Below are 24981 nucleotides of genomic sequence, written 5' to 3'. Positions count from 1 at the left end.
TCTCATTTGTTTCTGATGCTGATGAACACTTATGATTCCATTATCCTCTTGATGTTTACAGATTCCTGCCCCCAGCTTCCTTCTCCAGCATCCACTCAATTGTTTTATTCTGTGTTGACATCAGTCTTAATGGATGATGGTATTCTGGCAGAATCTCCTTCCAAGGTTTTGAAGATCACTAGTAAGTGTACTTTGAGCCCATTTCTGGAACTATATCCCCAGTGTGTCCTTAGAGCTACAAATTATACTTTAGTTCATTGTTTTAAAGTGTCTAGAGCCAGCATGTCTGTTTGAGATACTGAGCTAAGTATTGTCTTCCCAGCACATCTATAACTATTGATTCCTATGAGAGAGGTCTAATTATATTTGTGCTTATCTTAGGACCACAGCATCAAAAGAGGCTTTAAAGATCTATTTATCCCATCTGGTGCCCAGGTCCTCACCGTATCAGCCTTCTGCAGCTCGAATAGTAGAAACCAATTTTGGGCAAGTTACACCAAAAAGGATGTTTATTGTATTAATAAAGGGTGGCTCAGAAACCATACTGACACTGGGGAATCCAGGTACCAGGTGTTGGTTGGGAGTGTCTTTAGGAGTTGGTGGTGACTCCTTTGTTCGGGGGAGCTTTAAACTGTTCTCCACCCCAGTTCTTGGTCAGGGCACTTGAGATTCCTTATGTTTATTCAAAATGCTATGTAAAAGTAGATCAAAGTTATCCCCCAAATCCTACCCTCCACCAGATTACCTTCTACACAGAAGATTAGCCTTCTACACAGAAATGATAAGGATGCCACTGAAACAACAGCTAAGGGGAGTCAGCTTTGCATCGTCTCCCAGACTCCAACCCTGTACCCCACAGAGAAGGAGGTCCTGGGGGACAGGGTTCACTGGGCTCATCTCAGGTCATGATGTGACCACCTTTTGTTCAAGGTTGGCTTTTTTTGGCCATGCTGTGCAGTTTGTGGGATCTTAATTCCCTGACCAGGGACTGAACCTGGGCTTCCTGCAATGGAAGCTCAGAGTCCTAACTACTGGACTGTTAGGGAATTCCTGTGTTCAGAGTTACTGTTAAGTCAAGGGTATCACAACAGGAAAGAGATAATTTTCCTCCAGGAAAATCAGAGGCTGTTCTGTTAGGAAGGAGAAATGGCCCAAAAACCTGTGTTCACTAACCTCGTAAGAGAGCAACAATCACTTCTGGTGACATGGGCTGTGATGGCTCTTCATGTACCTCTTGATGAGGTTCTTTGAGTTAATATAGGGTTACCAAACCCATTCTCTCAAAAGAATGGGGCAGGTAGATTTTTTTTTATCTTGAACTATTTAAAAAATCTTCATCAAGGTATAATTTATGTGTAATAAACTCTACATCTTTAAAGTGTAGTACTGGATAGGTTTTGACATACATATGTACTTTTATCAGAGTACTGTTAATTTACAATGTTGTGTTAGGTTTGAGTGTACACCAAAGTATATTAGTTATACATATGCATATATTTACTCTTTTTTTAGATTATTTTCCCATATATGTCATTACAGACTACTGAGTAGAGCTCCCTGTATGATACCCTAGGTTCTTATTAATTATCTATTTTATATATAGTAGTATGTATGTGTCAGTCCCAATCTCCCAACTTATCCCCCCTCCATTCCCCTAGTAATCATAAGTTTACTTCCTACATCAATGACTCTACTTCTGTAAATAAGTTCATTTATATCTCACCTTTTTTTAGATTTCACGTTTAAGTAATAATACATGATATTTGTCTGTGACTTACTTTACTCAGTATGACAATCTCTAGGTCCATCCATGTTGCTGCAAATGGCATTATTTTATTATTTTTATGGCTAAGTAATATTACATTGTGTACATGCACCACATCTTCTTTATCCATTTCTCACTGATGGACATTTAGCTTGCTGCCACATCTTGGCTATTGTAAATAGTGTGTAATGAATATTGGGGTGCATATATCTTTTGAATTATAGTTTTCTCCAGGTATGTGCCCAGGAGAGGGATTGCTGGGTCATATGGTAGTTCTATTTTTAGTTTTTAAGAAACTTCCATACTGTTTTCCATAGTGGCTGTAGTAACACTTTCACTTCCGTATACTATGACCAAGTGGGATTTATAACTGAAGTGTTGGGTTGATTTAATGTGCACTTCTGCAGAGTATATACCTAGCAGTGGAATTTCTGGATTACAGAGTAAAAGATTTTGTAGACAATGCCAGACTGCTTTCCAAGGTGGTTGTAATCATTAGCAGTGTATGAAAGCTCCTATATATATTAAGCAGCACTCAGTATTGTCAGACTTTTAGACTTCTGCCTATTTGATGGGTATAGTGATATCTTATTTGGGTTTTATTTTGTATTTGCCTGAATCCTAATAAAGGTGAGTACCTTCTTGCCTATGTATTGGTTATTTGAATATCTTCTGTGTATGTGTGTGAAATGCAGTTAAAGCTTATAAATACTAGTAATAGGTATCTACTGAATGTTGGCTATGTGCCAGGCACCATAAAATTTCTTGATATAGATTCATTTTATCATCACTATAACTCTGGGAGGTAGGTGCTATTAATTATCTGTATCAAATGCTACTTTCTCTGATATATGATGAGAATATGATTTTTCTTTTTTAATCGATTAATGAGGTGAATTATATTACTTCATTTTTATTATGCTGCATGTGTGAGTACTTGGCCATGTCCAACTCTTTGTGACCCCATGGACTATAGCCCGCCCGGCTTCTCCATCCATGGGATTATCCAGGCAAGAATATTGGAGTGGGTTGCCATGCCCTCCTCCAAGGGATCTTCCCAACCCAGGGATGGAACCCAGGTCTCCTGCGTTGCAGGCAGATTCTTTACATTCCGAGTCACCAGAGAAGCCCCTTATTATGCTGCATCAACCTTAAAATCTTTGTATATATTGTAAATTCAATTTATTAATATTTAAAAAAAAATAAAAAAGTCTGTCTTCATTAATAAGATTAGCCTGCAATGGTCCTGTTCTTGTTAGGTTTTGGTGTCAATATTATTTTTAATTTTGAGTATTCATAATTATCCAGTTCACTTCTTCTACTAGTTTGGAAGTAACACCCTAGTTCTACAATGCTTGTTCTTACATCATTTAAGGGTTGAATTGTGTCCCTGCCCCACCTCAAAAGGATTTATTGAAGTCATAGCTATTGATACTTATGAATGTGACCTAATTTGGAAATAGGATATTGAAGATGTAATCAAATTAAGGTGAGGTCATCAGGGTGGACCCTACTTCAATATGACCAGTGTTATAAAAAGAGATGACAGGGACTTCCCTGGCTGTCCAGTGGTTAACACTCTGCCCTGCCAATGCAGGGGGCACAGGTGAGATTCCTGGTCGGGAAACTAAGATCCCACATACCTCGTGGTGAAGCCAAAAGATAAAGTAACAAACAAACAAAAAAGATGACAAGGACACATAGGAGGAAGATGGCTTTGTGAAGCCTGGGTTATGAAAAGATGGATTCTTCCCTAGAGTCTTCAGAGAGACACTGGGCCTGCCATCACCTTCATTTTGGATTTTTACCCTTTAGCGCAACTTTCCAGGTGGCGCTAATGGTGAAGAACTCGCTTGCTAATGCAGGAGATGTAAGAGATGTGGGTTCAATCCCTGTGCCAGGAAGATCCCCTGGAGGAAGGCATGGCAACCCACTCCAGTATTCTTGCTGGGAAATTCCACGGACAGAGGAGCCTGGAGGGCTACGGTCCATAGGGTCACAAAGAGTCAGACACGACTGAAGAGACTTAGCACAGCACGCACGCTTCAGAACTGTCAGAAGACAAATCTCTATTGTTTTAAGTCACTCAGTTTGTGGTGGTTTGTTATGTCAGTCCTACGAACCTAATACACCTTAGAAATTACAAACTGCATAATTATCCTACCCAGGTCTAGAAGTCATCAGAAACATTACCTTTTCTTGGACAGATAATGAACACAAAAAACTACCAACAAGGACCTTTTTATCATTTCTTCATTTCCCCACCTCCAAGTCTTATGCTTTCGTTGTCTAATACTTTGCCAATCTTGTTTTACCCTTACTAGAAATTTTCATTACCATTTTATACAGCTGGTACTTATTTAACCACATTCTCTACTTTATTGGTTCCACAAGCTCTCTTGCATCTTGGATCAATTTTTTTTTTAAATATCACTGTCTTTCTGCCTGAAGCATATCAACAGAGCTCCTATAGTGAGAATCTGATGGTGAAAAATTCAGGTTTAAATTGTCTTTCACGGGGTGTATTAGTAGAATTTTATGGTGGCAGTTATTTCCTTTTGATACTTTGAAGATGCCAGTCCATTGTTTTTTTAAAAAAATAATTAAAATTTTAACTGATGTGTAGTTGATTTGTTTTTGTTGAGTTGCCAAGTCGTATCCCACTTTTCAAGACTACATGGACTGCAGCAGGCCAGGCTTCCCTGTCCCTCACCATATCCAAGAATTTGCCCAAGTTCATGTCCATTGCAGAGAAGGCAATGGCACCCCACTCCAGTACTCTTGTCTGGAAAATCCCATGGACGGAGGAGCCTGGTAGGCTGCAGTCCATGGGGTCGCGAAGAGTCGGACACTACTGAAGCGATTTAGCAGCAGCAGCAGCATGTCCATTGAACTAGTTGATTTACGATGTACTACGTTAGTTTATATATTGCCCCCAGCTCCAGCTAGTGACTGTTCTAACCCTTAAGCCAAAACGGTTCCACCTGCTAGCTTATGAAAGGGAAGCGCAGCCTGGCGATCGTTAATCTGAGGGGCTAAAACGGATGTAACCCAGCTGCTGGTTTCTTCGGTAACCGATGAACCAGCCTGACGTCACTTCCCCCTGCAAATGGCAGCCTCATTCTCTCCTGCGTAGCGAAGCTTGTTCCTATGTTCTGCCTGCTGTCTGCCATTATGTGATGCGGTGTGGCTCCACGACCCTTTTGCTTTGGATGCGTAAGATCCCGTATCTCAGTGGTCCCCAACCTTTTTGGCACCTGGGACTGATTTCCTGGAACACAGTTTTTCCATGGACCGGGGTGGGCGGGCGGGGATGGTTGAGAGGAGTCGGGGGAATGGGGAGCGGCAGATCACTGCTTACCTTTTGCTGTTCGGCCTGGTTCCTATGAGTCCTCGGCTTGGGATTTATTTGGGGACCCCTGCCCTATTTAATAAATCATTTATGTCTCTCTCGTGGTCTCCTAGCTCTTCCTTCCATCTCAGACCTGGGCAAGTACGGGCCTTGCATGCCTGCCGGTTGCAGCCCAGCAACCATGTAGTGACTCAGTACTTCTATAGATCATACTCCAGTTAAAGTCATTACAAAATAGTGGCTGTATTTCCCTGTGCTGTGAAATATATCCTTGTTGTTTACTTTATATATAGTAACTTGTCTTAATCCTCAACCCCTGACTCGCCCCTCTCCCTTTCCTTCTTCCCACAGGTACCCACTAGTTTGCTCTGTATCTGTCAGTCTGCTTCTGTTTTGTTATATACATTGATTTGTTTTATTTTTTAGGTTCCACATGTTGACAAGGATGTGGAGCAAAAGGAACTCTAGTACACCCTTGGTGGAATTCTAAATTGGTGAAGTTACTATGGAAAACAGTATGGAGGTTCCTCAAAAAACTCAAAATCGAACTACCATGTGACCCAGCAATTCCACTGCTGGGTATATATCCAAAGCAAATGAAAACACTAATTCAAAAAGATACATGCATCCCAATCTTCAGCATTGTTTACATTAGTCAAGATATGAAAGTGTCCATCAACAGATGAATGGATCAAGAAGATGTGGTATGTATATATACAATGGAATATTACTTAGCTATAAAAAAATGAAAATTTAGCATTTGCAGCAACACAGATGGACCTAGAGAGTATTATGCTTAGTGAAATAAGTAAAAGAAAAACAGAAAAATGCCTTCCTTCGTTACTAAAAACAGTTGACTGTTGGTTAGAGGTCAGTCTAACTGCCAGTCTTTGAAGGTCTTCTTTACTCGTAGAATTTTCCTCTTTACCTTTGTTATTTTTTGTAATCTTACTGCCATGAATCTAGTTGCAAATTTTTGTTTTATTTATTTCTTCGATTTTATTGAGATCTGTTTGACGTACAGCATAACGACCTGACATTCATGTATGATGCAAAATGATTACCGTAATGTTTAGTCCATCACTTCAAACAGTGACAGTTTTTTTCACCCTGTGATAACTTTTAGGATCTACTTTGTTAGCAGATTTATTTTTATTTATTTGCATGGGGTTTCTTAGATCTCTTTGATCCATCGATGAATGTGTTTCTTCAGCTCTGGAAAATTCTCAGCCGTTTTCTTTTCAACCACTTGTGCCTCATCCACTCTTTCTAGGACTCAATCAGATGCATGTTAGCTCTCTCACTATACCCTCCTTGTGTCTTTCTCTCTTTGAAATTTTTTTCTACTCCATGTTTCATGCTTGATAGTTTATTCTAATTTATTTTTAACATACATTTATATCTTATAATTTACATGTAAAACTAGGTAGTTTTATAACTAAAATATATCTAATTAATGAGTTCATTAATTCTCCCTATATTTTATCCAAATCTGTGTTAAACTCATTCACTGATTTTTTTTTTTTAATCTTCTCTGTAAACTTGCCTCTCTTGCTCTGCCCTCAGCTCTAGTATTTTGAGTGCTGGCTCTAATGCAAGCTCAGGGTTTGACAGAGTCTAATCGAGACTCAGTTAGTTAGAAAATAGGACCCATAAACTTAGGCACATCTTTTCTGAAGAGAGAAATATAATTGTATTCTGTAGTGTTGGTGGGGGAGGACAGAGCTGAGTGAAGGGAGGAGAAGGCTGTACAGTGAGTACTGGTGGCATTGACATCAAGGTGAGTGGGTGTTGCCCTGTAGCTGCCACAAAGCAGCATTTGGCCTAAGGTTACATTAATAAAGATACTGTCTCTAGAATAGGGAGGTGCTCTACCCCAGTCATTCAGCTAATCTTTGTTGTGTGTCAGATGTTTTATATAGTATTTTTGCATCTAGGAAACCTCAGTGGACTAAAAACAAGAAAACAGTGCTGGCTTCATGGAGCATATGATCTATTGGTAAGGAGCAGAGTGTATACTATGAGCAGAGTAAATGAAAGAAATGTTTATGTCAGAAGTTGGTAAATGCTTTAAAGAAGGTGATTCAGAGTCCAAGTGTGTGGGAAGAGAGAAAATGGCTGTTGTGATCAGTGTGGGATTCATTGAGAAGGGGACCTTTGAGAATACATTGAAGGACCTGAATCATCCAAGAGGAATGTCTGGGGGATATTCTTTCCAGACAGGAAGGATCTCCCGCACAAATGTATTTGCACTACAGGAATGTGCCTGTGTCCATTCCCTGCATTTTTAACACCGGTTATTTTAATATTTGTTTACAACAGCTCTATTCATTTCTTTTTCCAGTTTACTATGACAGATTTGATAGTTTCCTATAACATAATCTGTTTCCTATGATATGCCTCTTTTCTGCAGATATTTTCAAGTTTGTCATTTATTTTTTTAAGCTTGGTAACAAAGGTGGTGCTTTAGCCTGTTTGAGGAGAGTGCGTGTCTGAGGAGACTGGAGCTGTATTTCTGCTTTTCTGCTTCCTTTTGTTTCTTCTAGATCTCACAGTGGAGTGGTGCTTCTTTCTGTGCCTGCTAACCTTTGACTGCTGGCCTCCTTTGCCTTTGTAAAGTTACTGGTAGGGAAAAGCACAGCCTGGCACAGGTGCTCCTGCCCCGGGAGAAGCTTTGGGTTCACTCCAGCAGAAAGTTCGGTCACTCCCACTTGGGTGTCCCCTTTTCACAGTTTGAGATTCCTTAGCCAGCTTCCCAGGTGTCTCAGTGGTAAAGAATACGCCTGCCAATTCAGGAGACATGGGTATGATTTCTGGATGGGGAAGATCCCCTGGAGAAGGAAATGGCAACCCACTCCAGTATTCTTGCCTGGAAAATTCCATGGACATGGGAGCCTGGAAGGCTACAGTCCACGGAGTTGTAAAGAGTCGGACATGACTGAACAACTAAATAGCCAACTCAGGTTGTGAGTTGTTGGATGTCAGTCTTCCTGAGGCAGAGTCTGGATCCCAAAGGCCTCCAGTTTAGGGGAAAGAGAGAGAGGTTTCCACTAACTTTGCTCTGACATTGAAAATACAGCTTTTTATCTTCTTTTAAAAAAAGCTATTTGAAACCCCGACTTAAACTTAGCATCTCGCGTGGGCTTTGTGCCCTGACCTTTGCAGCCCCTCTCCCCACGTAGTCCGTAGTCCGTAAGCAGAAGCCTGAGTCAACAATAACTGGAAATGCTTGCAGGCATAAGTGCTTCCAAAATTCTACTTATCTCTCTGCTTTCTCCAAAAATTGGCCTGGGGACTCCTGACTGCTGTTTGGGCTCCTCAGTCCTTTTTAGGAGACGTTGGCAGTTTTGAAACCAATGTGTGAAGGGTATGTGTGTGCAGCGGGGAGTGATCTGAGTGATGTAGCTGCTGTGAGGGGAAACGGGAAGCTCAGTGGTGTTGGTTTTAGTCTCTCATATCCTTAAACATGTCCAAGTTGGCATGGGGTCCCCAGAACATAGTGGAATTTGGGTGCTTAAATGCTTTGAAGTGCTATACGCATGGCCGTGGACCAGCACGAGGGAAAATGCACTTTGTTTAGACTTCTTACCTAATTCCAGCTGTTCAAGAATATGGTTCAAATCTTTACTAGACAACTGCTTGCGTGTCTCAAGGGTCTGTGACTTCCACAAGTCTTAATACAAGAAGCTGAGCGTATATGGTCTTTTTAAGTGTTAACATATTTATTGGAGAAAAAATAGATTCATCTGTGCAAATGATAAGACACACAATTGAGAAATCAACAATTGCTCTTATTTGGAGTACAAGCCGTTTCACATTTAAAAAATATCAGTTTTCTCATACATACTTATATGCAGAGTTAATGAAATAGAATATTTTCATTAAAATGTTTAAAAATAGCCATGTTATTGAAATTAAGACTACTGTGAAGACTAAAAAAAAATTAACCCAAATTATAAAGCGTTTGTTCTGAGGACATAAATGTACTCATTGTCCTATGATTATCATATTGTAAAGTTTAAAATCCTTGTGAAAATTGCCAGTGTCAACTTTCCTACTGATGTGGCCCACAGATTTCAAAATCCAGTCTTTATTCTGTTTTATAGTATATACTTTTTGAAGGGCACAGTCCATCACGGAAAAAAATATTTTCTTTTTCTTACTTATACAACATATGTGTTCATGCTATTCAGTTTTAGACTATAAACAGTGAGTTGATTGGGCTTCCCAGATGGTACAGTGTTAAAGAATCCGTTTGCCAGTGCAGGAGACGCAAGAGAAACGGGTTTGATCCCTGGGTTGTGAAGAGCCCTTGGAGCAGAAAATGGTAACCTGCTCCAGTATTCTTGCCTGAAAAATTTCATGAACAGACGAGCCTGGTGGGGTACAGTACATGGGGTTGCAAAGAGTCAGATAAGACTGATCACAGCAGCAGGGTGAGTTGATTGTTTCCCATTTTTCAAAAAGTGAGACGATAATGGCTTTATGTACATATCATAGAAAAGTTATTTCCTTTCCCTGCGGGTTCCAGCAGCGATGATGAAGTCAGATCAGGGCCCTGAATGCAGGTTGTGGGGTCTTTCCAGGGCCCAGGGCAGTGGTGTGAAATGTCTGGGGCTTCCTTCCTTGTGCAAGAAGCCAGGTGGACTCAGCCCTTTCTGACTCCATGTCCTCTAGATGACCCACCTCAAGTTCCAGATGACCCTTGAGTCGCTGATGCAGATCATGATGGCTGATTCTTCCACACTGATTTTTGCACATTTACTCAGAAATTGAAATCTAGAGGGGGACTCACAGTCAGTGAGGCAGAGTGAGGGAGGGGCAGTGTGGCCCGAGGGTGGGGGCCTGGGACTGAACATTGATTCACCACTTAACACAAATGCTGTTTCAGTTTTCTGCCTCAGTTTCCCCACTTGTCAGGGAAGAATAAAGACTGTTTTCACCTCATGGACTTGCTCTGAGGAAAAAATGAGATCATTAAGTAGAAGGAATTAAGTCATTGGAATATATAAAAAGTGCTCAGTAAATGTTTGATATTAATATTCAGACACGAGATATGTTTTGCACGGATTTGGTTAACTCACCTGGGGAGACTAATATTCTTGAGAGAGAGTTTTGAATGTAGTTCAGAAATAATTAAATGCCTTCCTTGATTGAAATAGAAAGGCAATTAAGACAATGAAGCATTTTTCTCTGTGTTATCTAGGACATATTTTTCTCATTTTCCTCTTGTAATGGGAAAATTTTAAACTCACACAGAGTGGTGACAAATTACTCATCCTAAGGTTAATTGTTCCCCAACAAATATATTTCAAGTAGGAAAGGTGGGTGAGATTCCAGAGATTTCAGAATCCAGTTTTGGGCAGCACCAAGTCAGACTCGCATAGCTATGGGTTTCTGGTGTGGCCAGCATAGGATTTTGGAAAAGTTTTTTTGAACTCTTGAGATCTCAGGCTCCCCAACTATAATTAGGGGCAAAAGTACCAAACTGCAGTGATGGTACAGGCATGGCTGTAGGTGATAGGCATCTGTGCTATTACATCATAGCTGAGCTACAACTGAAAGCTGACTTTGCAGTATGTTCCGGGGGCTTATTTATTATAAAAGGGAGCAAATTGTTCACTTAAAATGAACCAGTTAAGTAAGCTCTGTTTACTTCATGCAAGCAAACTGTTTCCCAAATGTTGTCTCTGGTTACCTGGGATGGGGCACAAACAACCCAGATATGTGTCTAGGAACAGGGTGATGGGATGCAGAGAGGGAACAGAGATGGGTTAGAAAATCATAGCTATTGTACCCGTTAATCCCCATGCACATGATTTTCTATTTAATGGTGTTTTATTTGTTTCACTAACATGTATTGGGAAGTCTTTGTGACAGATGAATAACCCACAGTCCCTGTTTTCAAAGGAATGTAGGGCAGAAGAGGAATTTATGTGGTTGGGTATGATATCTGTTGGTCTCAAACACCAGGAGCAGGACTTCCCCAACAGTCCAGTGGTTAAGACTCCACCTTCCGCTGCAGGGGGCACGAGTTCGATCCCTGGTTGGGGAACTAAGGAACTGCATGCCATGAGATGTGACCAAAAATTAAAAAAACCAAAATCAAAACCTAAGGAGCTTCCAGGGTGAATCGGAAACTGGCCGCTGTACACGGAGGGCAAGGCAAGACTGAAGAAAGAGGCAGACCAATCCAGACTGGCAGGTGGCAGGTTTGATAAGCAGAAGAACTTAATATGAGTCTTGTCTTGGGTGGCTGCAAGATGAGCAGATCTCTGCACCTGCCTGTGGGAATCTTAAAAGTTTGGGTGGAAACCTTAATGGGATTCAGTCACCTATCCCATCCAGGTGGTCTCAACAACACACTGCTGACTCAAGGCCATGTCCTTGAAAACAGTTCCCACTGTGAGAATGGAAGGCAAATGTTTCAAGGACCGGTGAGTGGGTGAGGAGCCTCCGTCCGATTGCCCTGGTTCAGCTCGAGGGTCAGCAGGTGGTCACATCCTCTCCATGACCTCCTCTAAAAATGTCAGAGTAGGCTAACATCAACACAACCCTAAAATCCCTTATGAGTTGACATAAGCAGAGGTTATTTCTTGCTTGTACTAAAGTGTATTTCCTCATGCGGTTTTAGGAACCCAGCCTGGTAGGCTACAGTCCACGGGGTCGCAAAGAGTCAGACACGACTGAGCGACTTCACTTCACTTCACTACCTGAGGTTCAGAGAGATTAAGCAACTTGCTTCAAGGTCACTCAGTATCAAGATAATGGGAGTAGGGATTTGAGAGTCAGGATATCTTGCTCTGAAACTTGCACTATTCTCTCTGAAAAAAGCTTTTTAAAAATCGTGGTAGAATATACATAACATGTACCACTTCAGCTATTTTTCAGTGTACTGTTCAGTGGTATATAAGATATTTTGGAGAATGGAGAGTTTCTTGATAGGAATTTAAAAGCTCAGGGCTTTCAATTCAATGGTAACATTAAAAAGTCAAGCACAGTCAGACTTATCTGGGTAATTTCTATAAAACTGAGTACTGGCATAAAATTTCCAGCCTCACATTTTAGTTTATGTTTATTGGGTGCCAACAGTGATGCGTTATTGTAATAAGCTGGTAAGAAAGGGACGGAAGTGGATTTTATATTGAAATAACTCCTTTAAGTTTTTCCTATACCACATGAATTAAGGAATGCTTGGTGGTGGTTCTGAAAAAGAAAAATGGTAGAAGAATTGAGGCATTACACAAGACATAATTATACAGACATACCAGCCCAAAAGAACCTACCTTATTGAACTCGGAAGCATCTTTTGGGAATTTAGTTCCCACAAAACAGTGTTTCCAGACTTTTTTTTTTTTATTGTTTCTTTATAAATCTTTGCTTTTGGGGTGCTTTTCTTTTTCATTATTTTTGTAATTTGGTTTCATAGTTGTTTGTGCCATGTGCATAAAGAATTTATCACTATTTTTATGCTTGTGCATATTTAAGTAAGATAGTAAAATTAAATAAAAACATGAGGGATTCAGGAGTCTATTTTCTTTTTAAAAGGTATGTGTACAGTCATCCCTCGGTATCCAAGGGGGATTGGTTCCATGACCCACAGATAACAAAATCCAAGGATGCTCAAGTCCCTTATAAAAGATATGATAGTCCATTCGGCCATCCTATCCATATGTTCCACATTCAGGGAATTCAACCAACCTTGGATCCAGAATGTGGGGATAAAGAGGGCTAACTGTATGTGACTCAAGTTTACAAGAGGCCACCGCACAGAGATAGTTTATTTTTTATTTTTTTGCAAAAGACTTATATTTGAATAAGAAAACTGAACCAGTCAGGACAGACTAAGCTAAGCTGCAATAACCAACAAACCCCAAATCCCCAGTGGCTTAAACCACATGTTTACATTAAATCTATTGGGTTTTGGCAAAGACCTCTGCTCACTGTGATCATGACTGCAGGATACCAACTGATGGATCTATCCTTGGCAATACCTCTGGTTGAGGAGAGCAACTACTGAGGGTCTTCTCACTTCTAAGTAAATGCTCTGGCTCAAGTAGGTCAGATGACCACACTTGACTACAAGGAGAGGACTGTAATTTTGGGGGGTGCCCAAAGGAAAGGGAAGCCAGGAATTAGCTGACAGCAATAATGTGTGTAACAGAAAGCACCCTCCATCTTTCTGTAAAGGAGTGCCCTGTGGCCTGGTTTCAACACTTTCTATTCCCTGGTAGAGTTGTAGACAGTTTTCTTAATTTCATGGGCAGCTGTGGCTCTTGGGTTACAGCCAAAGTTGGCTTCTTACTAGCCTCGGGGCAAGGGCAGATCTCAACCTCAGCTCCTCCCTTGTGAAATGGGGGAGAAATGTCACTTGCATGGTTTGTTGAGAGGAGTCAAGGTAATAACTCATGTGAAACCTTGGCAATTGTAAACTGTTATCCAAAGGAAGTAATTATTGCTTCTGGCAATGAGTCATGCCACACTGAGGATGAAGAACAGATAGTAACGATTTCACCCTACATCACTTGTTACACCGTCAATATTTTCTCACAAAAATTTCCTGAAAATTAACAGGAAATTTCCTTAGGTGATCTGCACATGAAACTAGAAAGAATAGTTCTCCAATAATAAAAACCAAAATTTTCCTCCTGGCTAGATAGAAAGTGACAGAGTATTTTACATGACTCAAAATCTATATGGTCCAATTTTCTAGCAGATTCCTACATTAAAAAAATGTGAAGTTAAACAGAAGAAGCACTATCTATCTGGCTTAAGAAGCAGTAGCTTTAAGTTGGGGATCAGTAGGAGAAAAATCAAATGTCTCACAAAACAGTACTGAAGATAGAAGAAACACAGGAAAATTCTTGTGCTACTGTAGCATCGATTCTTGAAACTGAAATCAGTCAAGTATCTTGGAGTTCTAGTTTAATAGAACTGGATGGCATCCTAAAGATGGTCTTATTTTCCAGATGAAGAAAGTAAGATCTGGAAAGTTTAATTGATTTGCCCTAGATCATGTTCCTTAAACACAAGTTGATAAGTATTTTTGCCATTTCCTCAACCTGAAATTATAGAGATGAACACAGTGGAGGAAGAAATGTTTCTCTGTTCCTCATATAACTGCTAATAAAAACTCTTCTAATCAAAACCTATAAAATTCCCTTCATTGTATATCTGCAGTTAAATATTGCATTATGGAAGAAAGATCTACTGAAAATTCTTATGAAGGTCCAACAATGATTTTGAGATTCCTTTTCTGCATATCTAAAATTCAGTTGTTTTCCTCATTTCTGAGTTTCCCAAATGATGTTTTGATCCACAGGAAATGTATAAATTGAGTAAGAAAATAAGATTCTGATTTCTGGTTGAATAATTTCATTACCTGGTTATTCTATTAGATGTGAAAGTCTACTTTTCATCCTAGGAGAAGAATTTTCATGTTGTCCACAAAAAAGAAAAAGATAAGTTTACCTTCCTAGGCATACTAGTCAGGAGAGGCTCAATTATGCAGCAGTAAAAAATCCCTGGGACTTACAGTGACAAAAGATTATTTCCTATCCATGTTAGAAGTCCACTGTGGATTGGAGGGCTCTTCACTCCACATTATCTTTGCAAAGAGTGGCAGGCGGAGTGAAACTCCATCTGGGGGTCGCCAGCAGCTGTGACAAGGGAAGGGGGGTTTGGTGAATTGACACTGGGGCTTAAAGCTTCTGCCTATAAATAACACATACTACTTCTGCTAATTCCTCATTTGTCAAAGCAAATTACAAGGTCCCATCTAAATGCAGAAGGATCAGAATACTTTAATCTTACCATGCACCTGGAAGAAGAAAAGTCATAATTTTGGTGAGCGTCTGTAATGGCTAACATAATAGGAATAAAAAAAGAAAAAAATGAAACAGGTCCCCTACCCAGCCCAGCTATCAAAAAGTCAGTGTCTTACATCATCCTTTGGAGTAATAAAATATCTCTCAGCTTCACAAGAAAAACTCTTAACATATTAATTTGTGGCAGGTAAAATTTCCTGAATCCATCTTCATTACTCTTGCATAGAATGATAAACAGGTACAAATTGAACTAAACTAAATGTGGGGCTGGGCTGAAGTTTCTAGAAATGCATTGTGGACCAGCTAAATGGAGAGACACATCCATGCTTTGTGTGGATTTTATTAGACTCATTTCTCTAAGGAGAAATTGCTTCTTTATAATATGATTATACCAGTCAATAGAGTCTTTCTAAAATAATATGACAGTAGGAAAGTTCATATTCACTTAAACTGCTAATAAGAGTAATTATTTAACAGGTCCTTCTATAAAGAGATTTTGAACCTTTAAAACTTAGACTTTCTGGGAAATGTTGGAAGGTCTGGAATATGTTTAAAGGCTCTCATTTGTTTCTTTTATTTGGGTACAACTATTTGCTTACATATTTTTAAACTTTAAATATATTACTGGCAACAGAGTGTTTCAAGTAGGGGAAAAAAACTAGCTCAGAATGTCCCCTAAATTAAAAAATAAGAGTTTTGTACTTTCCAGAATAATAAGCACTTTTATAGTCTTTCTTTAAATCCTTCTTGGTAAAAATCTACAAAGCAAAAGGAAAGGGTAAGAGTCAAAGGCTGCTGATTTACTGTTTAATTAATCTTTCCCCCCTGCCCTTTAAAATTTTATAACAGAGCACGGTTAACATTAACACCCCAACCACAATAAACCAAACATATTTTATTACATATTTTATGTTCAAGATGGAAATGAAGATATAATAGTGAGATAATTTTATACAGAGGTACCATGAATTCTCTGTGACTAGGGGCAAATCAATTCTGTGTTTCATGCTTTAGTTTTCTAAACTATCATTACTAGTTATATTAATAGCAAATTTTTATTGAGTAATGACTACAGTACAAGGGGCTGTATCAAATACTTTACATTTTCCCCTCATTTATTCCTCACAGCAAACTTGCTTTTACAAATTAGCAAATTGAAGATGAAATGACTTGACCAAGGTCGCCTAGCTAGTTAGGAGTGGGAATACTCTTTGGGGATAAATCATTGTGGTAATATTTCAACCAAAGTGTTTGATAATTGTAGTGTTTTTCTAATCCAACTCTCTGGGAGAGGAAAGAATTTAAATTGGCAGTGGTTTCTTTATTCATGAACATATGAATGCCCACTCTGTGCCTAGCCCTGTCTTAAAGCCTGTGAATATAGAACTGAATAAATATGCAGGGCACAGAGGTTAAGAAAAGTGGGTTCTGGCCTTAGACCAAAAAACTTGGGTTAGGCTCTGCAATGCGACCCTGGACAGGAACTCTAGCTTCATCTACAGACTGGGAAATTATATTGATGCTTATTTCACGGTTTTCATGGGTAAATTAAATGAGATAATGAAAGTCAGGTGTTTAGAACAGTACACTGCATGAGATGCTCCATGGTATGTGCTCAGCATGTACTAATTTTTATTGTTATTTTTGTTATTGTCGTTGCTATAAGCAACAATAGACATTGTTGGGGAGCTCCCTGATTAGGAAGGAAGGGGAGATATTTAAACGATATTTCCTGTCCAGTGTGATATGAGCATTAGGCGAGTCAGGGAACGGTGTGAGTGACTGCCTATTGAATGGGTTTGGAAAGCTTTCGCGGAAGAGGTTAATTTGAGCCGGTGATTGCAAGGGGAGAGGAGCTTCTCCAGGTGGAGAAGGGTGTAGCCATTCTGCTGTAAAAAGATGCTGCGGCAAAGGTGTGTTTGGGAAACCTCTAGGCTCTGGCGAAGTGTAACGTTCTAGTGAGGGAAAGGGGAGTGAAAAGCGAATGGAAAACCAGTAGGGTAACTTGGGAGGTCTGGACCGGAAAAGGTTCTGCCTCGGGTGGCAGTGGTGGGAAGGACGCTGGGGTGGTCGCGAGGTGGCGCTGTGGCTCCACGTAAAGGGAAGAGTCAGGCGCCAGCGGGTCACAACGCACCCATGGCAGCCTTGTAGAGGCGGGGCAGGGCTATCTTTATGGATCTGGCACCATCTACATACAGCCACCAAATAATGATGTTGATGAAGATAATAAATATTTAACGCAGATAGCCTGAAGCAGCCTCCTTTAGGACACACGGCGTCAATAATCAGAAACTGTCCGCGAGGATCAATTAAGAATGCAGAACTGTCCAGCAGGGATCACTGGACAATCCGGATAAATCGTGGGCCCCGGCTGGAACCTGCCTCACCCTCCCTGCAGGCTAACTTGTAGCTTTTGGGCGGGTCCTGCGCCCCGTGGGCAGCTTCCTGGTACCTGCAGGCCAAAGAAGCAATTGTTTTCCTTGTCGTAGGACACTGCCTGCACCTTTCCTTTGATTGGACCTGAGATTTTTGGGGACTACTTTGCTGGGTTTCACGTGCACACGTGGCACACGAATAACATATGAGACCAGGCTCAGACACGTGTAAGATGCTTTTGCGTACACACGTTTCTTCACATGCACACTCACAATCAAGACACGTCTACACGTGACACATGCACACACTATAGACATGCCTCTTGCGTACTCACGGTTGTGTGCAACAATCCTCAAGCACATGGACATGCATGCGCCCAAGTGTACGATGTCATTCACTGCCACACACGCCTATTGCACAGGCCCACAATATGCAACCACTCTTCGTTTGTATAAACATATTTGCACACACACAATCACACACATCCAACAAAGACCTCCAAGCGTGGGACGGTGCAAAAACATCTAGTGAATTGCCCCTTAAGGAAAACACCCGAAAACTTTTTGTGACTCGGGAATCTCGAGCTAGTCTGCTAGAAACTCCTCCTCCCTTCTACTTTCCTCTAAGCAAACAGGCCTACTCCTCCTTCCCTTCCGCTCCAAATTCTCGGAAGACTCAGTTTCTTTCTTTTTGGATTTGCACTGCTGAAGGGATGCTAATTTGTAAACAGCCTGGCTGCTGCTGCTGCTGCTGCTAAATCGCTTCAGTCGTGTCCGATTCTGTGCGACCCCATAGACGGCAGCCCACCAGGCTTCCCCGTCCCTGGGATTCTCCAGGCAAGAACACTGGAGTGGGTTGCCATTTCCTTCTCCAATGCATGAACGTGAAAAGTGAAAGAGAAGTCGCTCAGTCGTGTCTGACTCTTAGCGACCCCATGGACTGCAGCCTACCAGGCTCCTCCGTCCATGGGATTTTCCAGGCAAGAGTACTGGAGTGGGGTGCCATTGTCTTCTCCGAACAGCCCGGCAGGCAGCCTCGTTCTGCCACCCTGGAATCTCCTTCAGAGCGGGGAGCATGGGCCATTCAGACTCCAGAATCAATCAGCCTTATCAGACTCCAATCCCGCGGGCTGGAGGGCTGTGCGGAAGGGTCAGGGGAGGGGTATGGTCGCGCCCTGGGACAGCCTTGGACTGGGACCTTTCTGGCAGTGCCGCCAACTGTATTCTCTCTGCACAGAATAACTTGAGCTTTTAGCTGCGGTCATTCCAAGGCTATATGACCTTCCTCCATTAAAGCACATCCGCAGATATCCAGATTTCTGCCCTCTGAAGGGAGTCCCAGGCATCCCCACACAATCTTGTATTTAGTTTATTTCAATTGGGCGACTTTGCGTGCGCCTGGAGCTCTAAAATTTCAGCTAAAGCTGGTGAGAAGCGGCTGACTGGAGATCTCATAGCAAATGTGGCACAGTCAGGGCTGGAGCCGGCAGGACCCTAGCGCGTCCTGTCACTGGCCACCCAGAGATGCTCGGACCGCTACCTCGGGGAATGTGTGTACAGTCCCCGTTTTAGTGCATTTCAGAACCGTTTATTCTCTCTACTCTCTGCTGCCTGCCCTTAGGGTACATCTTGCGCCCACGCTCCTCGGTCGTCTGGGATACCTACAGGCTTGAGAGCTAAAGGGATCTTTGAGCGATGGAGGGCAAGAACCAAGGCAAACGCTGGAGATGAACTAGGACGCTGGGTGAGTGGTTCGGATCCAATTTTCAGGGTACTGGCTCTGGAGAAATTTCCGCTGGGCGGCTTTATCGGCAGTGCAGCCCTGGACAAGTTGTTTCATTTAAATCACAGAGCATCAGTTTTCTCACCTGTAGAATAGAGATGATTTTACCTGCCTTCTTTGTCGGTTGTGGGAATTCAGTGTTTCCACCCATCAAACCTTCAACAAATGAGATCCCTTCTTATCTGGGGGCGCCCCAGGGGACCCAAGAGAGTCAGCAGGCTCGCCTGGGAAAGGTTTATTGGAACCCCTTGCCTCAAGCCCCCCTCCTAGGACGACTAAGCCTCCCAAACCAGAGCCCCAAGGGTGTTATTTGCCTGATTTCTACCTCCTAGTTCTCAGTAGGTGACTTTGTCCCTCTGTAGGCTTCAGTTTCCCTGTCTGTGCTATGGGGCGAAGCATGCTCCCAGGGTCTGGAAGTGTCAGCCGGAATGAGTGAACAAACCGGGCTTTCTCTGCAGCCCTAGGGGTGGGAATCAGGGTTCACGGTCCGGGGAAATGGCTCCTTCTCTTTGCTGCTTGCCAGAGCACTGAGAGCAAGGAGGAAGGACAGACGAATTTCCAGTGGAATCACTGCCTTCTACTCCAGCGCATTCCCCGAGGACAGCGGGTAAAAGTCTTTAGGAGGGCAGGGTCAGGTTTTTGCTGAAGGCAACGGTGATCGACCCTGCAGGCTTCTGGGTGCGGCTCTGGGGCTGCAGCGGAGTCGCGCACCGCACAGGTCCTCACTTTCCCAGGGTCCCGGGCTCCTCCTTATTCCCAACCCTCTCTTTCGGCAGAGCCTTGGCCTCTGCACGCCCCTGCCAGAGACTCCAGGGTGAGGGTGGACCGCCTTTGGGGCCGGCTGCATGCGGCAGGACTTGGTACCTTTGACCTTCATTGCCCCAACTTTCTCAGCATTTAAAGAGACATCTTCCCCCCGCCCCGCCCCCCGCCCGGTTCACTCTGAGTGGGATCAGGCTAGAAGCAAAAGGCAGGGGGCATTACCCTGACAGGTGGCCCTTCCGGGCGTGCACCTTCATAAGGGGGACTGAAATGAGGGAATTTTCAAAGTGACAGGTCCCAAGTCTGGCCTCCTGGGGGCAGACGAGCAGAGAAGGTTCCCTCTTTTCCAGTGATGCCCCCCAAGTCCTAGTTTGGGGCTGTGTTTATCTTATCTCTGCTCTTTTGGGGAGTGGGTGTGTTTCTATTTGCACTCCCCAGAAGTTACTGCGGCAACTGATGCTCTTTTGGAGATGGAATTGATCTCTCTGTGCCGGAAATGTCTGGGGTAGCCAAGAGCGAGAAGGCATCAAAGTTTGGGGTGGGGAGGGGAGCTTGCTCACTGGGTCTGAGTTGCTCCCAGCCCAGGGAGAGCCTGGGGGCTGAGCAGCCTTGTTCACTGTTTGGAGCACCTGAGAGGGAGGATGTAGACCTCTGCCACCCAACCATCCCTTGTAAGAAACTCTGAGGGACTCATCACTCCAGAGGAAATATCCAACCTTGCCAACTGCTCCTTCCACATATAAAGTCGATCTGCTGTATATCTTCCTCATGTACATTTTCTTCACCCCTCACTTTCTTTCTCCCTAATTCTGTTGGTCTGGACATGGCCTGGAAAACTGCATTTCTAACAAAATTTCTCCTTCCCCCTTTTGATTAAGCTGATAAGCTGGGATTGGGGGTTGGCCTTATAAATTACCCTAAAGTCATACCACAAATATACTATAAAACCTGGCAATGCTATTCACACAAGTTTGTCTCTTCTCTCCACTGGAGATGTGACTACAATATAAAAAGGATGAAGACGGCCTCAGTACATATACCCCTATATGTGTGTTACCCCTATACACATATATAGGGGTTGCTTTTTGGAGGTGGTGCAAACCTTCCATGAGGGAAGACTGAACAGTGTTTAAGAGATTTTTCAAAGTTTAATCTTACCAGTGGCTAGTTCAGTATTCATCAGAGAAAATCTACAAAAAGCTACCAGTCTGCTGGCCTAGGTGTCATTCCCAGTTTTCTGTCACCCTCTTTGTCTCTTTTCCACCTTCTCTTTAGCTTCCTTCCTACTTAAACATTTATTACTGAGTGAGAAAGCACAAGCACACTCTGAAGGAAAGCTCCAGATACACTCTGCTTGATTAAAATAAAACACACTCACCACCCCAGGTGAAATCTCTGCTCCCTGTGCACAAATGGACTTGGTCATATTAAGTTTCCTGTCTGCTTTTATTAGTATTCTTTTCCTCCCAAGGCCTGGTAGATGTGGAGGTTGTCTTCCTCTTATGTAGTTCCTGGAGATTCTTGGCTCTCAGGTAGGAGCTAGGCTGCCTGAATTTCTCTGGGCCAGTTTCTCTTTTGGATGAGGCAGCTTCAGGCCCCTTCACAAACACATCATTTTCAGAGTGTGTCTAGATTTGCCTGACACCCCCCCACCCCGAAATCCATCTGTTGTGTTACTCTCACTGATCCTGGTCCTCAGAGTGGCTGTGTCTCTCCTTTCTCTGTCACCTTTGGCAGTGATCTGATCCCTCATTGTGTGTTCCTCATTACTGGGATTTGTACCTCACCAGACTCCACTTGGAGTCCCAAACACCGTTTACTGGAGCGTAAAATGGAGATTCAGGAAGTTAAAGAGAGGGAGGTCTTTGTCTTTTGCCAGTGCTATCTGGGACTCTTGGGTAGGAGGGTGGCCTCTGCATCCTGGTCCCCTTCTTTGAAGGATCCCTTCAGAGAAGGCAGGGGAGGAAAGGAGGCAGAGGGGGCAGAGAAGTCCAGGAAGGGGAAAGGGTTGGCTCTGGACACCCTTTGGGCCTAAACTTGGAGTTTTGAGAAGTTTTCAGCAGTCCAAGTTTCAATTATGCAGTTAAATACTGTAGAGATGGATGTCCAGCCTTCCATTTTGCCTCTTCACAGATCTATAATCCTTCCAGTGTTTCCACCAACATACCCTTCCTGAATATCTACTGTATGCCAGGAACTCTGGTAGAAGTTGTGGGGATCCTGCTGGGTCAAACGGATCTCTTCAAGAGCATCTTGGAGGAAGTGGCATTAGTTATGGTACCAGGGAGAAAGCTCAGCACATTAAGTGGTCCAAATTAAGTGGTATGAGACTGGGCAGGCTTTGTGCACAAGAGATAAAGCAGTGTTGAAGACAGTGGCCATATATCCTCAGGCCTGAAATAGTCTTTCAGCTAGTTTGGAAGTAGCTCTGATTTTTCTGCTCTGTCAAGAGCACAAAGCATAACTTCTGCCTGTCTCCATTCCATTCAACATGGGCATGTGTACTTTTCCATCACTGACCCCATGAGCATCCTAAATCAAAGGGCCAAGAAAGGCTGGCAGAAAGGGGACCTGGATTTCTGGCAGAGAATTTCCCCGAAGGAGCCTTTAGCAGATTTGGCTCCAGTCAGGGCGTTCCTTTGAGAGCAATGAAACAGAAGTTCACCATGTGCTTATTAGAGGTTACAACCTGCTAAAAAATGATGGGGCACATTACCCAGAAACATCTAGCTATTTCCTTTGCCAGCCACAACCATATATGTTGAAAGATCTGAGGTAGGGGACCATTTCTTCTTCCCTTCCTTCTTCCCTCTTTCCCTCCCTTCATTCCCTCCTTCCCCAGAGGGTTCTTTCTGGACAGGTTGCAGAGACAGAAGTTGGGGGAGGGTTTGTTCAAGCCCCCAATTTTAACAGAGCAAGGAAGAGAGAAACCCTACACCAAGTAACTCATCAGAGATTGTTTTTGCTTTGGTAGTTACAATAAGGAAAAAAACTATTTGGGGGGCGGAGATGAGAGGGGGGATTGAATGCCAGCAAAATTTAAAATGCAGCCTGGCACATCTACAGTGAGAGCATTCCTTCCACCGTTTACCTGTCCCGCAGAATGCTCCAAAGAAGTGAGCATGTGAGGCCAGTGCCTAACGCCGGCCGTCTCCAGGCAAGCGGCCCAGCGAGAAGTGTTTCAGAGACCTGACTAGGGGCAGAGCCCGGTCCACCTCTCCCTGGGGATCCACAGCGCTTCCCTTGCCCCGGCCCAGGGTCCACCCCTCCCTCCCAACGTGGAGGCAGTGCCCTCCGCGAGCTTCCAGCGCCGACCTCGCGCACCCATTTTTCCAACCCACCACCCCCTCCTCAAAGCGAAGAGGTGGGCACCTGGGATGCGCGTCCTGCTTTCTCTGCCCGAGCTCTCCCGTCTCCTCCACTTTTGCCCCCGACGTCCCAGAACAGCGGAGCAGGACACGGCCCTGGGAGGGCGCAGCCTGTGCGCCTCGAGCGCGCTCAGAGCGCGGGGAGGATTCTAAGCGGACCGCAATGGCCAGGATGCAGACCCCAGCTCAAATCCCTGAGAAGAATATCCTCCTCCCCTTCCTTCTGTCTCCCTTCTGCCCGGCACTTCCCAGCTCAGCCCCGTTCCTCTCCAGCTCGGACGCGGGTACTCAGCGATCCTTCGCTCGCCACTTTGCAAAGAACTTTGGCCGGCTCCCCTGCGCCACAGGGTGAGGGATGTTAATGAGGGAGCGTGGCCCTGCGCTGAGAGCCCGGAGGCTCCGGCGCCGCGATTGGCTACGGCGAGGCGGAAGGATGACGTTATGCAAATAAGAGGGCGGGCCCTTGTGGCGCGGGCCCCGCCTCCTCCCTTTGGGGTTAGTGTGCTTGTGTTTAGCTCTGGGGAGAGTCAAACTGGATTCCATAGGGAAAGCCTGCAAATCACTTCTATTTTAGCAAGGAGAAAACAGAATCTCTATCTAGCAGGGTCCACCTCTCTCTCTCTCTCCCTCTCCTCTCCTTTCCTCTTTCTGTCTTTCCCTACCCCCTCCCCCTTCCCCCCACCCCACTCCCCCTCTCTGGTGTATCTGTCTACGGCAACCAGCGTCCTCCTCATCTATACACGCTGAAAGGAAAGAAACATCTTTGGTTGGGAGAGAAGGAGGAAAAAAAGAGAGAGAGAGAGAGAGAAAACTTGCCTGGTTGTGGAAAATGACACTTGAAGTAGCAAAGCCGGCAGCGCGAGTTGACTCTATTGTTTCTTAAATTGCCATCAGGGTGTTTTTTTTTTTTTTTCTTCCTGCTTCTTCAAGTGAACGGTACCTCTACAAAAGGAAACTCCAGCCCCTCCTGCCCTTCACCGGCCTGTGATCATTACAAAAAAAAAAAAAAAAGCAAAAAAAAAAAGCACCCAAACCAAAAATTAACCAACCAAACAACCCCCAACAGCTAAGCACACATCTCTATTTTTTTTTTTTATTTTGGTCTTTTTGTTGGATTTTCCCTTCCTTTTCTCTCTCTCTCTCTCTTTTTTTCCTGGGTTATCGCTCAATTTTGAGCGAAGGTTTACATTTTTTAAAAATTTGCTTTCCAGCCCGCCTTGATCTAGTGCGAGTTCATCGACTCAAAAAAAAAAAATCTCTGGCTGGCGTTTTCTTTGCCTTTTTTTTTTTTTTCAAATTTTCAAGGGGGAGGAGATTTTCCACAAGAAAAGGTTGTTTTCATGTTTGGGATTCAGGAAAGCATCCAACGGAGTGGAAGCAGCATGAAGGAAGAGCCGCTGGGCAGCGGCATGAACGCGGTGCGGACGTGGATGCAGGGCGCCGGGGTGCTGGACGCCAACACGGCGGCGCAGAGGTGGGTACCGCTGGGGGACCGCGGCCGGGGAGGCAAGCCGCGAAGCCGCGAGCAGCAGAGCCGGGCGGCGGTAGCGGCAGCGGCCGCCGCGGGGTCGAGCCGCGCTCTTGCGTCTGCGGCTGGGCTCTGCTCGCCTCCGGGGCTCCGCGCTCCCCGGCCGCCAGGTCTTGGTTGCCTGCGGCCGGAGAGCCGGGAGCTGCCTGCGAGGAGCCCACGATTTACCGGCACTTTCCCCTGCCTGGTCTGTGACTGTTTTCATTTTGTTTTAAGCCAGA

General features: G+C 43.7%; 1 protein-coding gene across 20 annotated transcripts in view; it reads left to right on the top strand.

Moving 5' to 3' along the window:
- The first annotated feature begins 4841 nt into the window (after positions 1–4841).
- EBF1 (EBF transcription factor 1) overlaps positions 4842–24981 on the top strand; it is a 427626-nt gene continuing 407486 nt past the window's right edge. For 11 of the 20 annotated variants that reach the window (XM_081500509.1, XM_081500515.1, XM_081500511.1 and 8 more), the window contains exon 1: positions 24305–24706. In XM_081500509.1, the coding sequence (XP_081356635.1) occupies positions 24573–24706 (134 nt within the window). In that variant the 5' untranslated portion in view covers positions 24305–24572. Of the gene's footprint in view, positions 4982–5543; positions 5822–7054; positions 7117–18940; positions 19064–24304; positions 24707–24981 lie in introns of those variants that run through there. The other 9 variants (XM_081500499.1, XM_081500498.1, XM_081500497.1 and 6 more) reach the window with 3 other exon arrangements.

This window comes from Giraffa tippelskirchi, chromosome 6 (assembly GCF_054371585.1).
Source record: "Giraffa tippelskirchi isolate mGirTip1 chromosome 6, T2T-mGirTip1v1.2.pri, whole genome shotgun sequence".
In the NCBI taxonomy this organism is placed as follows: domain Eukaryota; kingdom Metazoa; phylum Chordata; class Mammalia; order Artiodactyla; family Giraffidae; genus Giraffa; species Giraffa tippelskirchi.
The sequence above is the reverse complement of the archived record's forward strand: the minus strand, read 5'-3'. Positions and strand labels throughout refer to the sequence as shown.